The following is a 14,329-nucleotide window of genomic DNA, read 5'->3' on the forward strand; positions in this document are numbered from 1 at the left end:
AGCAAGAGATAGCTCAAGGAAGGAGACTTTTGGCTTTTGAATCATTTGAGACTATAGTAATTCTCCTAGTGATATTGTATTGTTCTTGAGAGGTTAGTGAAACTCATTGAACCCTTGTTCTTTGATCACTCCTTTGATTCTCATATCAATAACAATCTAAATGGACGTAGGTTATTACCAGATCCTGGGGCCGAACCACTATAAAAATATCGTGTTGTTATTACTTTTGGTCATTACGTTTCTCTCTACACATTCATTCATATCAAGCATATTCCGACTCCGTGTCAGTTGGCCAAATCTTGGGTCACCAAAAAGAAAGAAACATATTCCCTTTATATTTTAGAAAATTGGGCAGCATAACAGCTACATTTGAATAAACCCAAAAATCATAACCTGCATAAATAAGTGGACAAAAATATATATTTGGCACTCAGTGCCCTCAGAACAGATCAGAAAACATGCAGGTTAAGTTTTCAATTTTTCAAACATTTTATAAATATCGAAATTGGAATATGTTGAATGCAATTTGATATGAGTAAAATAATTCCAATAGTCGAGTTGAGTCCCTACCTCATTAGATACCTCCTTAAAATTTAATTCGAGCCCAAAGCAACGCTCCTAAGCTTATCGATGATCTTAGAATGATTTAGTCCGATTTTAATATCACGTTTTTCCTACGTGCACCAAATGAGAAAATTATTATCATCCTAGCATTCCTTATTCAAAATCGTGTCCAATGACATATAATATGACCATATTTTTAAAATTTCAAGTTCTGGAACTTTACCCAAGCGGTGCACTATAGCGGTTGGTGGCGGTACCAAAAACGTCGACGAATATATGCATGGCATATATCAAAACGATCCTCTCGATGAGTACATCACGAAAGTACATCTCCTTCGCCCAAATGACCTCTGGTGTCGCCGGAAAACGCTTCCAAAGGGCGGAGATACCCAAAATCTTGTCAGAGAAAAACGGCGAGTTGACCGGAATGAATTAGTGGGTTTTGTTCCTCTCTCCACGTTGGTTCCAAGGGTATCAACCACTCGTCAAGAGGTGGTCGGAGTTGGCCGAAAAACACAGTCAAAGTTGATAGACCAAAACTTTGACTGGCGATTCCGAACAATTGACGGCGAGTTGGGCGGTGCCGCTTGGCAGTTGAGGTCGCCGGAGCAAGGCGAAACCGATGAACTGCCGCGCGTCAAAAATGGTGGCCGGTGGTGGTTGGGTCTGGTGCCTTGCCATGGGATGCCGAGAGAAGAAGAAGAAGAAGAAGAGGAGGGTGTCGGGGAGAGAGAAAGAAAAAGAAAAGAAGAAAAAAAAACTTAATATATAATTAAATTAATTTTTTTTTCTTTATTTTCCTCCCCTTTTTGACTTTTCCAACTTGAGAAAAGTCTCAGGTTTCACAACTTGGATGTTTCATGTTAGTTTTATATTTGTGAATTGAATTGTATGAATTGGAATAGCCAATAGCCAATACTTTCTAGTAATAGTCAAGTCAATACTCAATAGTTTTATAAATTAACCCAATTATAAAAATAAAATAAAAAAGAGTTCAAAGTCTAATTTTGCAACGGTAAAAAAATAAAAATAAACCTCGGGCCTTCCCGAACCTGACCCCATTCAAGTCTATTTTGGTCGGGTTCGATTACACTTCATCCCCACCCCGAACCTGAGCTTCCCCCACCCGACCCGATCCAAACCCGACCACATTTCGGGCGGGTTCGGTATTACCTTCTCTCACCAGAAATCCAACAAACCCGAATTCGACCAACCCGACCAATGTGCAACCCTAGTGAAAAGGATTCTCTACCACACAATCTCCCAAAAAAATTAAAAAATATTTTTTTTATCAATAAAAAAGATTGCAATAAACAGAGTTGTGTTTTCCAGTATATATATAAAGAAGAGATCCAAAGCTTTATTGTATATGTATAAAAAGAGCCACAAAGAAGTGAAGTGTTACTCTAAAATTGTTTTAAATCACTTAATCTATTTTTTTTTTCACATTTTTTATTATTCTTTGAAGAATTTATGATAAAAAAATATCTATCTAATTTTTTAAAAATAATTTAAAAAATGTAATGAGCATTTTTTTTATTCTTATTTATAAAATATATAATTATTAATTAGCATTTTTTTATTCGACTCTTTGAAATTTGTGATTATTCATTAATAAATATGTCCATCTAATTTATAAAAAAAAAACGCAATGCCTCATTCTTTTATTCTTTTTTTAATATATGATTATAAATTAATAATTAATGGAAAAAACAAAAATATCTAATCCTTTTATAAAAGAAAAATACGTATTGAGCAAAAATATTTTTTTAAAAAATGTATTTATGATTAATTAATAATTAATTTTTTTCAGAAAGGTCTTTACTATTATTGGGTCAGCCAGCCCTGCTATTTTCACGTAATTTCGTCGCTGATGGGACTGAAATCTGTATGTAGCAATATTTGAAACATTCATTCATGTCCTCTTGTACACAATATTCATCTTTTATTTATATATATAAATGGGAAGTTTTGTTTCACTTTGAATTTTATTTATATATATTCGTTGAAAATTATTTGCGGGTCAAAAATAAAAACTCGGTAACAGTACTTAAAATGAATCCTATTAAAGAATTATCAATATATATATATATATATAAAAGATGATTATAAGAAAGAAAAACTATTGATTTCATCAACAAAAAGAAAATATTAATTAGAAAGAAATGGGGTCGGGGTCGGAGTCGGAGTTGGAGTTGGAGTCGCAGTCGCAGTCGCAGTCGCAGTCGGAGTTGGAGCCGATTTCGGTTTCGGCTTCACCAAAGTATGATGTGTTCTTGAGTTTTAGAGGTGAGGACACTCGAAAAACCTTCATGGGTCACTTGAAAGTTTCTTTGTCGGCCAAAGGAATAAAAAGCTTCATAGACGATGATCAAATTGAAAGAGGTCGATACATATCTACACAACTAATCCAAGCCATAGAAGATTCAAGGTGTTCGATCGTGATTTTCTCGCCAAACTATGCTTCGTCCACATGGTGTTTGGACGAACTCGTCAAAATCATTGACTGTATGAAAACAAGAGGTCAAATCGTGATACCCATATTCTACAACGTCGATCCATCGGAAATACGCAAACAGACGGGACGTTTCGGCGAGTCATTTTGTGTACACGAACAGAATCTTAAGGATGAGGAGATGGAAAGGATTGATGGGTGGAGGACTGCCTTGAAGGAAGTTACTGCTCTTGCTGGTCTGGATATACAAAACTACAGGTACATCATATATATATATATATATATATATACTTCATTAATGAATTAGTTTTCCTTTGAAATTTTATTAAGATAATTTAGGTTAGTTTTAGGATGATTATTATTTATTTTGGGAATGACCCTAACACATCTTATTTTTTTTAACATTAGTGTATTTTTTCTATTTTCGATCATAAAATTTTTTTATATATAATGATGTATAGTTATTTAAAATATCTTATACATTTTTAAAAAATTCTGACTAAATTGTCCGATACACAATTGTTTGTTTTTTTGTGTAAGCCTATAAAATTTGAGAGTTTAATCATGTTTTCGATTTTGTAAACTATTTAGAATTTATTAAAAATTTACAAAAATTTTAAATATCTATAATATAAACGGTCATATAAATTTTTTTGAGATTATATAAAAAGAATATACTAATATTACAAAAAAAAATGAATGTCTTGTAGTCGTTATTTATTTATTTATTTATTATTATTATTGTTGTTGTTTGTTAATTTTATTGTATGTAGTTTTAGATTATTATTATTAATAATTTATGTGTGTTGGATTTAAAGGGATGAAGCAAGTTTTATAAATGAAATAGTCGAAGATATATCATCTCAACTATGTAAATTGGTGGAGCTTAATAAAGATAAAGATGTAGAGACTTTTCAACTTCCATCGAAATGGGTTGTACTGTGGGTTGTTCGCCCCATTGCTTTCGTGCTTTTCTTCTACCTTGTTGTAGGTCCTCTTTTTGCTTACTTTGCATTCAAAGTTGTATTTCCTTTAATTGAACATATATTGGGTATGTGAGGGACCCAATCAAATCACTACTGTGTTATCACGATAGGTGGTAAAACGACGAGAAAATATGGAAGTAGTTGCTTAAACTGAAGGTCCTACCGGTAGGACTTAAACTGAAGCTTAATATATATATAAAATTTATAGAAATATGAGGTTTCAGTTTAAGTCCTACTGGTGAGACCCTCAGTATTCTCGACCTTTGAACAGTTTTTTGTGCGATTTTTTTATGACCGTGTTATTATAGCTATTTAGAGCATTCTGCAAATTTTCAAAAAATTACGAATAGTTTACAGTACCGAAAACTAGGTTCAAACATGTTGTTGTATGCATGACTAATTTTTTTTATACGCGTGGAAAACAACATATTTTTAACTTAGTTTTCGATACTGTAAATCATTCGGAATTTTTTGAAAATTTACTGGATGTTATAAATAGCTACAATATACATAGTCATAAAAAAATCACGCCAAAAACTATTTACGGATAAGAAATACTAAATACTAAAAAGTGAAACCCCAATACCAAAATTGTCCTTTTTTATATCACGAGGATTCTAAATTATATGTTTAATTTAACTTGGATGGAGACTGCTGTCCCTGGAGACAAAGTTGTAGTGCTTTTGCTAATGATCTTATTGTTGTAATTTTGTTTCTGATGAAATATCAAGTCTCGACTTTCGTGGCATTAACTACTTCTTTTTTGGATGACATGGATTAGACTCCTCTTATTCTTGGAGAATAAAAGTCATATGTCGCTTCAATAAACAATTAACATCTGTCCATTTTATTTATCATTTGTTTATATGAATCTGTTAAGGGTGTTTGGTACAAAGTTCCGTTTTGGGGAGTAGAATTAGAGAGAATTTAGATTAAAGGAATGTGAAATTTAAGTGTTTAAATGTGTTAAAATTACTCTCAAATCAAGCTAAAAAATATGACTCACTTGGAAACACAAACCTCCAAGCTATTAAAAATAAATTTACCAAACATGTGTTAGATTTGACATTCTCATTCCCACCAAACCAAACTCGTATACCAAACACCCTCTTGGTGTATGTTTGATTGGAAGGAATATGGTGGAATGGAATGGAATTGAATCATTTTCCTTTATTTGGTTTCAATTTTTGCTTAGGAATTCATTTTTCGTATGAATGACTTTTCAACAATATTAAGTAATTACAATTCCATTTGATATTAGGTAAAAAAGTTATTCTCCCACTAATATATTTTTATGTTCCATTTTTGCCCTCATTTTTTTTTCTTATCTTTATGCACTTTGATTCATTTTTAGATGAGCAAACATGAAACCTACTATAATATATATACACTATATATAAATAAATAAAGAGTAATACAATAACAAGTAAAAAATAAAAAATCAATATAAATAAATTAAAATTTTAATAATTACTCATTCTATCAACAAAAAATTATAATTGCACTATTTTAAATATAGGTATATGGAGATATGATAAGTTGTCTAATATTTATTTAATTATTTATAATAAAATTTATTTATTTATTTTATCAAAAATATATATTTATTAAAATATACTAGGGGTATATTTGTCAAAAATTTATTCATTCCTTTATCTTTCTAGTTTCCATTCCAAAACTTAAACAAACAAAATAATCTTCTTTCTTTTCTTTACTATTTCTATTCTTTTTCCATTTATGTGTTGCAAGTCGTCACCTTAATTCTTAATTCATTTCTTGGGAAAAGTAAATCATCGATGTAGTATATTGCAATAGAAATATTTTATATTTATTTGAAAAAAAAAGTCACGTCTTATACATATTTAAATAAATTATTTTATTAAAATGTATTATTGGTTAGTTTTTATTAATTTACATAATATCCTATCAGGAAAAAAATATATTTATTTTTTTGTATATGCAACTTATAATATTTTTTTTGTTTTAATTTTATAATTATAGGTGGATTTTATTCTTCAAAAAGAGCCCTACCAGTTCTATTTCCAATCCGTGAATAATTTTTGTGGGATTTTTTTATGATCGTATATATTGTAGTTACTTAGAGCATCTAACAAATTTTCAAAAAATTTCGAATAATTTACAGTGCTGAAATCTAGGTTTAAATATGCTATTTTCCACGCGCATAAAAAAATTAGTCACGCATGCAACAACCTATTTTTAAACTAGTTTTCAACACTGTAAATTATTCGGAATCTTCTGAAAAATTTGCAAGATGCTCTAAATAACTACAATATACACGCTCATTAAAAAAAATCGTGCCGAAAATTATTCACGGGTTGAGAACACAAAAGAGTCCTACCAATAGGGCGCTTTTTGAAGCTCCTACATAGAAATTTCCTATAAATATTTATATATATATGCCAATTCTCATATAGGGGATTCACTTTAAGTCCTACCGGTAGGGCTCTCAGTGTTCTCAACCCGTGAACAGTTTTCAGCACGATTTTTTTTATAACTGTGTATATTGTAGTTGTTTAGGGCATCCTGCAAATTTTCAGAATATTTCGAATAGTTTACAATAACGAAAATTAGGTTCAAACATATTGTTTTCCACGCGCATAAAAAAATTAGTTATACGTGCAGCAACATGTTTAAACTTAGTTTTCGGTACTGTAAACTATTCTGAATTTTCTGAAAATTTCCAAGATGCTCTAAATAGCTACAATATACACGGTCATAAAAAAAATCACGTCGAAAACTGTTCACGAGTCAAAAATACTAAGAGTCCCACCAATAAGACTTAAAGTGAAGGCCCTATAAAAAAATTGTCTATATATCTCTTTTGGATAATATACTTTCTTTCCTTTATATTTGTAAGAATGATAATTTGCTTTCTTAGTAAAACGTAATGAAGAAAACATTATGTTATATAATTTGTTGTCAATATTTTAATTTTCATTTTTTATACCAATAATAAAAAGAAAGCATGAATTTAAATTATTTTCAATTTTAATAGAAATTTTTTTTTAAAATATAATTAAAATACTATAATAGAACATACCAATTATTAAAACTTAGAAACGATTGAAACAAAATTAACATACTATAATAGATCCGTGTGACAAAGCTTCAGTTCTCATGGTGCTTGGGACTTCCAATCTGATGGGAATGGATAGGGACAGATTGCCGATCATGGAAGCCAAAAACCACTATGATTTGGGCATTATGAGATTTTTTTTTTTTTTTTGTAATTTTATATCTATTTTTTCAGATTGATAATTGTGAGTTTTTTTTATGTAAATTGTGATGATGATGATGAAGAACAAATAAAGAAGAGACAATGTTTCATTTTGTATGGATGATTTCTAGTTTTGATGATGATGAAGAACAAGAGATTAAGATAAACAAATAAAAGTTTAATTGATTTTGTATTTTTATTTAGGGTAGATATAGATTTTAAATTTGATTTTCTTTAAGTTTTAATTTTTTTTTACTTAAATGTTGTTTAAATATTTTTTTTATTAAACCGAGAAGAAGAATAAGAAGAAAGATATAGAAAAAATTGTTTAATTTAGTTTAGTTTAGATTTAGAGTTTCAATGATTTTAATTAGATATGTTAATTTTTTATTATTTAAAATGTTTTTTAATTTATTTTATTTATTAACAATTTTATTTATTTTAAAATAAAATTTTCAATTTTTATTTAATTCATTAATTAATAAAACTGGGGTATTTCAGTTATATTTAAAAAAAGTTTAACTAAAATCTGGTTCAGGGTACTCTTTTGTTCCATTTTGCAAAACGCAGAGTCCAAATTGTCATTTAACAAGACACAAAGTTTGATAAATAATTTTTGCAAAACACATGGTCCAAAATGGTATTTACCATTTTTTAATAAAAAATGTCTTTGAGTACAGAATTTGGATAATAAAAAATAAAATAAAAATTAGTTTTCGTATATTCTCAATAAATATTAAATGAATTATTAATTTTTTGTGTTAATTTATATCTTATACATTGGAGCACAATCATAAATATTGTGTCAAATATAATATTAACTTTTTTTTTTTTAAATTTGGTACTTAATATTGTGGTCTTCCTCACACATTATAAGAAATATAAAATAATATTTTCCTAAACAAGGAATTATTTTGTTGAAAAAATTACAATAAAAAACAGATTTAAATCGTTTAATAATATTATTTATTTAAATATGACATGACTTTTTAAAAATAAAAAATAAACATTGAATATTTCTACTACTATATAATGACAATTTACTTTTTCCAAATCAGTAGCAAGTTAATAGATTCATAAAAACAGAAATAGAAAGAAATAAATAGACAGATGTCAATTGTTTAGTGTTGCGATAGTAAAGAGATAGATAATTTGGTACGGGTGATTGTTATTCCTCTTTGGACTTTTTTTTCAAGTTTTGTTTATGGCCTCTACTTGACACGGTCAAATTTTTTTACCTTGAATATCCTTCCTTTTTTTTTTTTTTTTGTGGGGACAACCTTCCTAGTTGATTATACATACGTATAACTTTTTAGGACAATATTTTTTTTTGATAGATACTTCATTTTAAGTCTTATTGGTAGAGCTCTCAATATTTTTTGACACATGAATAGTTTTTGGCGCGATTTTTTTTTTATGACAGTGTATATTATAGCTATTTAAAGCATCCTACAAATTTTTAGAAAATTCTGAGTAGTTTACAGTAGGAGTGTTCATAAAACCGCCAACACTGCACCACATCGCACTGCAATTTTCAGTTTAGAACCCTTTGCAGTACGGTTGCGGTTTGTATTTTTGCCAAACTGCGCGGTGTAGTGCGATGCGGTTTGCGGTTTTAAATTTTATAAATGCGGTTCAAACCACACCGCACCGCATCATTATATATATTAACTTTTTTATATTTTTTTTTTCAATTTTACTACATTTAAAGTTAATGCATAAATATTTATATAGTATAATATAATATACACAATATCTAGAAAGAAATATAATGTTTCATAGGATGCTAACACATATTCTACTTCAATCTAAATATATTCCTCCTTAATTAAAATAATATTTACTTTTATATTACATTTTGTATTTGTTATTAGTTTGTTATATTTTTATTGTTTTGTCTAAAGTTTATTAGCTTGTTGTACATTTAATTATTTTGTTAAACACTCTATGATTATGAGATTTATTATGAATCTTTCTTAATTATACTATTTAATTGTTAAATTATTTGGCGATAGGTATAAACCGCCAAAACCGCACCGCACCACACCGTATTTTTGCGGTGCGGTTTATGCGGTTTGAGGTCTATGCAGTGCAGGTTGCGGTTTGGAAAATTGTTCAAACCGCATATACGGTGCGGTCCAAAAAATTAGAGAAAAACCGCACCAACCGCACCACGAACACCCCTAGTTTACAGTACCGAAAACTAGGTTCAAACATGTTGTTTTCCACATGTATAAAAAAAATTCGTCACGCGTGCAACAACATGTTTGAACTTAGTTTTCGGTAATGTAAACTATTCAGAATTTTCTAAAAATTTGCAAGATACTCTAAATAGCTACAATATACATGGTCATAAAAAAAAAAAATCGCACTGAAAACTGTTCACAGGTCGAGAATATTGAGAGTCTCACCGATAGGGCTTAAAGTGAAGCCCCTATAAGAGAATTCCCCTAACTTTTTATATATAAATACATGTTTTACAATATATATTATAAATACTTAATATTTATTTTGAATTATAAAATGACATCAATTTGGAAAACAACATTTTGAAAGAAATAACATAATTATGAGAAAACGACATAAAATTTGATTTTGGAAAAAGAAAAAGAAAAATATTATATATTTGGATGGGTCTCTTGGAAAAATCACCTATTTTTTAAGTTATTTTGCATTCTAGCTTAGTTTTAATAATTCTTTGTAAAATGATATCTCGTAATTTAGACAGGTGGTCGAAAAATTCAAACAGCCAGTCAAAAATTTTAGACAACTGATCGAAAAATTTAGACAACTGGTCAAATTTTAGACAGAAGTTATTTTGCAAAAAATTATCAAAAGTAGATTAGAGTGCAAAATCACTTAAAAAAAATGTTATTTTCACCAATTTTTCTATTTGGATTCATAATCAATGTTGAATCGCAACTTAAGTTGCTCAACAACAAACAAGGTAGCATACTATTATTAGTACAATTTAATATCATATTTCATATATTTTAATTTCATATGTAATATATTAGTTATTGCTAACCAATTATAAAGTCTCACCTTATGCTATTGAACACCTTAAGATGCCTAATAATAATAATAACATTAAGATTTTTATGATGAGGCTAGAAATTTGAAGGAACCATCTATATGAGTAATTCCACATATTTTACACATAACGATGTGTACTTTATTTTAGCTATAAATATTTTTAAGTGAGGTATATTACCTTTAATTATTTGTGAATAGTGTGTATAATTTAAGTGTGAGTATTTATTTATTTGTTATTTTTATGAGAAAGCTAATAAAGATAAACAATATATGACATTATCATGATATTTCTATGTAGTTTTCATATTGACTTAGAGCATTCCCAATGGGTGTTCTACTTCATCCTTTAAAATACATCTCCAAAACATACATTTTTCTATTTTACCTCTAAGTTTTACATTATACCATACATCAGATTCTTTATTTTTTTTCTCTATATCATTTAAATATTATATTTTCAAACATTTTTATTCATTTTGTTTACTCTAAAAATGGCTGCAGATGACGTGGCAAGGATTTCTCACACGTGGCAGAAATACTGCTCGACTATCGACCAGAAGCTCATCGCTTCGCCAGGGGTTAATTTTTAGATACGACCAGGCTAGTCGTGTAACCTGACTTATTTCCTTCTTAAACTGTAATCTTATAATAATTGCATGGAATATTTTTTCATTATTATCTTGATACACGATTATTAAGGAAAGATAGGGCACGTTGACATATGTAACCCTCCTTGAGCATATAAATATACATGAAATAGCTCAAGGAATGAACTTTTTTTATTCATGAATCTTTTTGCTAAGATAGAGAAAAAGAGAGAGATATAGTGCAATTATCCATCGTTTAATTGTATTTCTTCTAAGGTTTGTGAAACTCAAGAACCCTAGTTCTTTGATCACTACTTTGAGATTCAATCTTAATAATAGCACTAAGTGGACGTAGGTGTAATGACCCACTACTCTAGACTATTTGGACCATTAACGAAACTATACATAAAACTTACATTTTTACGAAAATACCATAATTTATTGAATAACTTGCAAAATAAGAGTTATTTACAAAGTAAATACCAAAACGGATATGGGATCCCATTGTCTTTAAAACAAAAACATAATTTAAAATAATAAAACATTACATAATTAGTGCGGAAAATACATATAAAAAGACATAAAACCGAAACTACATCCTCGAATCGATTAACGCTCGGCCCCTTGACTCCATTCATCATCGATACACATCCTCCAAGCGTCACGAATCTTTCCACCTCTAAAGCTTATTTTCCTGCACATAAACAGAAAGGAGTGAGCCTAATGCCCAGCAAGGAAAATCTAACACAAAGTCATATACATAATTTCATAAGAAAACATAAAGACTAAACATAACACATATAACATACACTTATTATAATGGCCATTATTACTTGGGGTCCCATAGACTAAACAAGCATATGCCCATGGGATTAGTGGGGTCCTACTAGCTAAGTAGGTCATATGCCCATAACCCATTTGGGGTCTTGTTAGTCATATGGGTCATATGCCCAAGCCTACAAACACATATATACATATCATAACACTTTTAATAACATAAAACATATAGATAACATAAGCACATAACATATTGATTCTAGCCTATTTTCCTTACCAAAGTTACCGGGATTATGGACTGAGTTGGGACTTATGGAACACTCCTAAAACCATAAGAAAGAGTGAGTCTAAAGAAAGGAGATGAAATGAAAGAGATGGAAAGACTAAACCATAAAAAAAAAAACATGCTTACCGACTTATATGCTTAAGAGCTTGGATTCCCTAACCAAAATAAGAATAAGGTTAAGGGACTGAGTAAAAGGTTTTGAGAAAGGAAATAACATAAAATACAGAAAGGAACTAGAGTTTTGGGTTTACCTCAAAGATTGCAAGATCAATCTAACCTCCACCGAAATACTATAGAACTCACTTCCCAAAGTGTTTGATAAGCTTATGATGTTTAAGCTTATAGTTTTTTCCCCAACCGAGGTGTTTACACTCTCACACTCACTTAACACTAGCAGCTTCTGAACTTAGAGCAAATGGTGAATAATGGCTGGGTACTAGGTCCTATTTATAGAGTTCGGGAATGAAAATATCTTGATTTTACTTGAATAAAAATAATGGCTTTTTAGGTGAAAATCATTTGAATAATCGTTCAGCAGAGGCTGAAGACTCGTTCAGAAGATGCTGGACTGTTGAAGGAGTTTGAATGGCTGAAAGGAAAAGAATTCAAAAGTATTTGAAAACATGCTGGTGGAGGCGATATATCGCCTGGACCTTTGTTCCCGAGGCGACCGTGCATCGATTCGTGTTTTCCGTATCTACGTGCTGCGATATATCGCCCCCTATAGCTGCGATATATTGGCATACGCTGAATATTTAAACACGAATTTACACATTTTTAGCTAAGTTTGAATGGAGTAAACAGCCTTGACTAAGCCCCCAACGTACTCAAAGCTGCTGACTAACCCTATAACATTCAAACTTTACCCTTATTTAATTTAATCCTCAAAAATACTAAATCCTTAATTACCATTCATAACATGTGCTTAAAATCCTATTGGTTGATATCTAAACCTTATAATATAACAAATACTATCCTTAATATCAGTCATATAATCAAACCTTAGGTTATACTTAATATTCTTAAACTATAGGTTAAACTTAGAAAATCTATAAGTACTACTATGAGTGTCCAAATAATTCCCGGTCTGAACCAAAAATCCATAGTAACAAAGATAACACTAAACATACTATAATACTACTAACAATTAGCTACGTAAAGTTCTTGGACTCTACAGTAGGTCATTACCATATTTTGGGGCCGAACCACTATAAATCCTTGGTATTTTCTTCTCTTCCATTAGATCATCTTTCTTACTTGCCATTTTATCATTTGTCGTATATTTGACTCCGTGTTGTTGGCCAAATCGTGGGTCAACACATTTCAAATATTTTCTATAACTATTAATCTATATATTTTTCAATATCAATCTATTTTTTTATTATAATTATTAATATTATAAAATATATGATTAACTTACAAATATGTCATATTTTATATTAAGTATATGCAATATTGTACTAAAATGAAAATAAAATATATTAAAAGATTAAATATAATAATATTATAAAATATAAATAAAATTCTTTTAATAGGTATATAAATATATAATATATATAGAAAGAAAAAAAAAGATGATGAAATCTATATATAAATATATAAATTTTATTTATGTTTATATATATTGTTGACCCACGATTTAGCCAACTGACACGGAGTCAAGATATAAATGATATGGACGAATTTAAAGAGAATAATGTAATGACAAAAGTAAAGAAAACACCGTAATTTATAGTGGTTCGGTCCCAAGGTTTGGTAATGACCTACATCCACTTAGAATAACATTAATATGAAATCAGAAGTGTGATCATAGAACTGGGGGTTCAATGAGTTTCAGCACTTCTCACAAAACAATACCAGTTTTTCCTGGGGCAATTCTACAATGTCTAATGATTCAGAATCCAAAAGTCTCTTTCCTTAAGCCATCTCTTCTTATTTATAGGCCTAAGGTAGGTTACAAAAGATTGTTACAAATATTATCCCCAGAATAGTGGGATATTCAGAAGATTGCATGAGATAAATTCGGGATTCATAAAGATCTTCCCATAAATATTGCTTTGTTATGGAACCATCGACCAGACTGTCGCGGGTAAGACAGGCTTGTCTTACATCTGGTGTGTCTCCTGCTCGATACTCTAGCAGATGCTTCCAGGCATTAGCCACGTGTCAAGAAATACTTCGCCACGTCACAAATGCTTTTTTACTGGATAACATTTGCCCCCCAAAGTTTATTTACTACGAACAGTAAATAAACTTTGAACGAATGACTCTTCGGTAATGCCTCCTGACGTGTCAAAACCCTTCGTGTGTCCTTGAAAAAAGCAACCCACTCCTGTCTATTAAGGACTTTTCAGTTTCCCAGAAACAATTTTGACGGCCATCACTTTTCCCCATACTTCG

At 29.9% G+C, this 14,329-nt stretch overlaps 1 protein-coding gene across 1 annotated transcript; it reads left to right on the forward strand.

The window, feature by feature from the left end:
- The first annotated feature begins 2,656 nt into the window (after window positions 1–2,656).
- Window positions 2,657–4,859, forward strand: LOC133829762 (disease resistance protein RLM3-like). The gene is made up of 2 exons (XM_062259553.1): window positions 2,657–3,277; window positions 3,838–4,859. Exons 1-2 carry the CDS (start codon window positions 2,730–2,732, stop codon window positions 4,076–4,078), a joined length of 789 nt encoding a protein of 262 aa, XP_062115537.1. The 5' UTR covers window positions 2,657–2,729; the 3' UTR covers window positions 4,079–4,859.
- Window positions 4,860–14,329: the final 9,470 nt, after the last annotated feature.

This window comes from Humulus lupulus, chromosome 4, assembly GCF_963169125.1.
Source record: "Humulus lupulus chromosome 4, drHumLupu1.1, whole genome shotgun sequence".
NCBI classification, from domain to species: domain Eukaryota; kingdom Viridiplantae; phylum Streptophyta; class Magnoliopsida; order Rosales; family Cannabaceae; genus Humulus; species Humulus lupulus.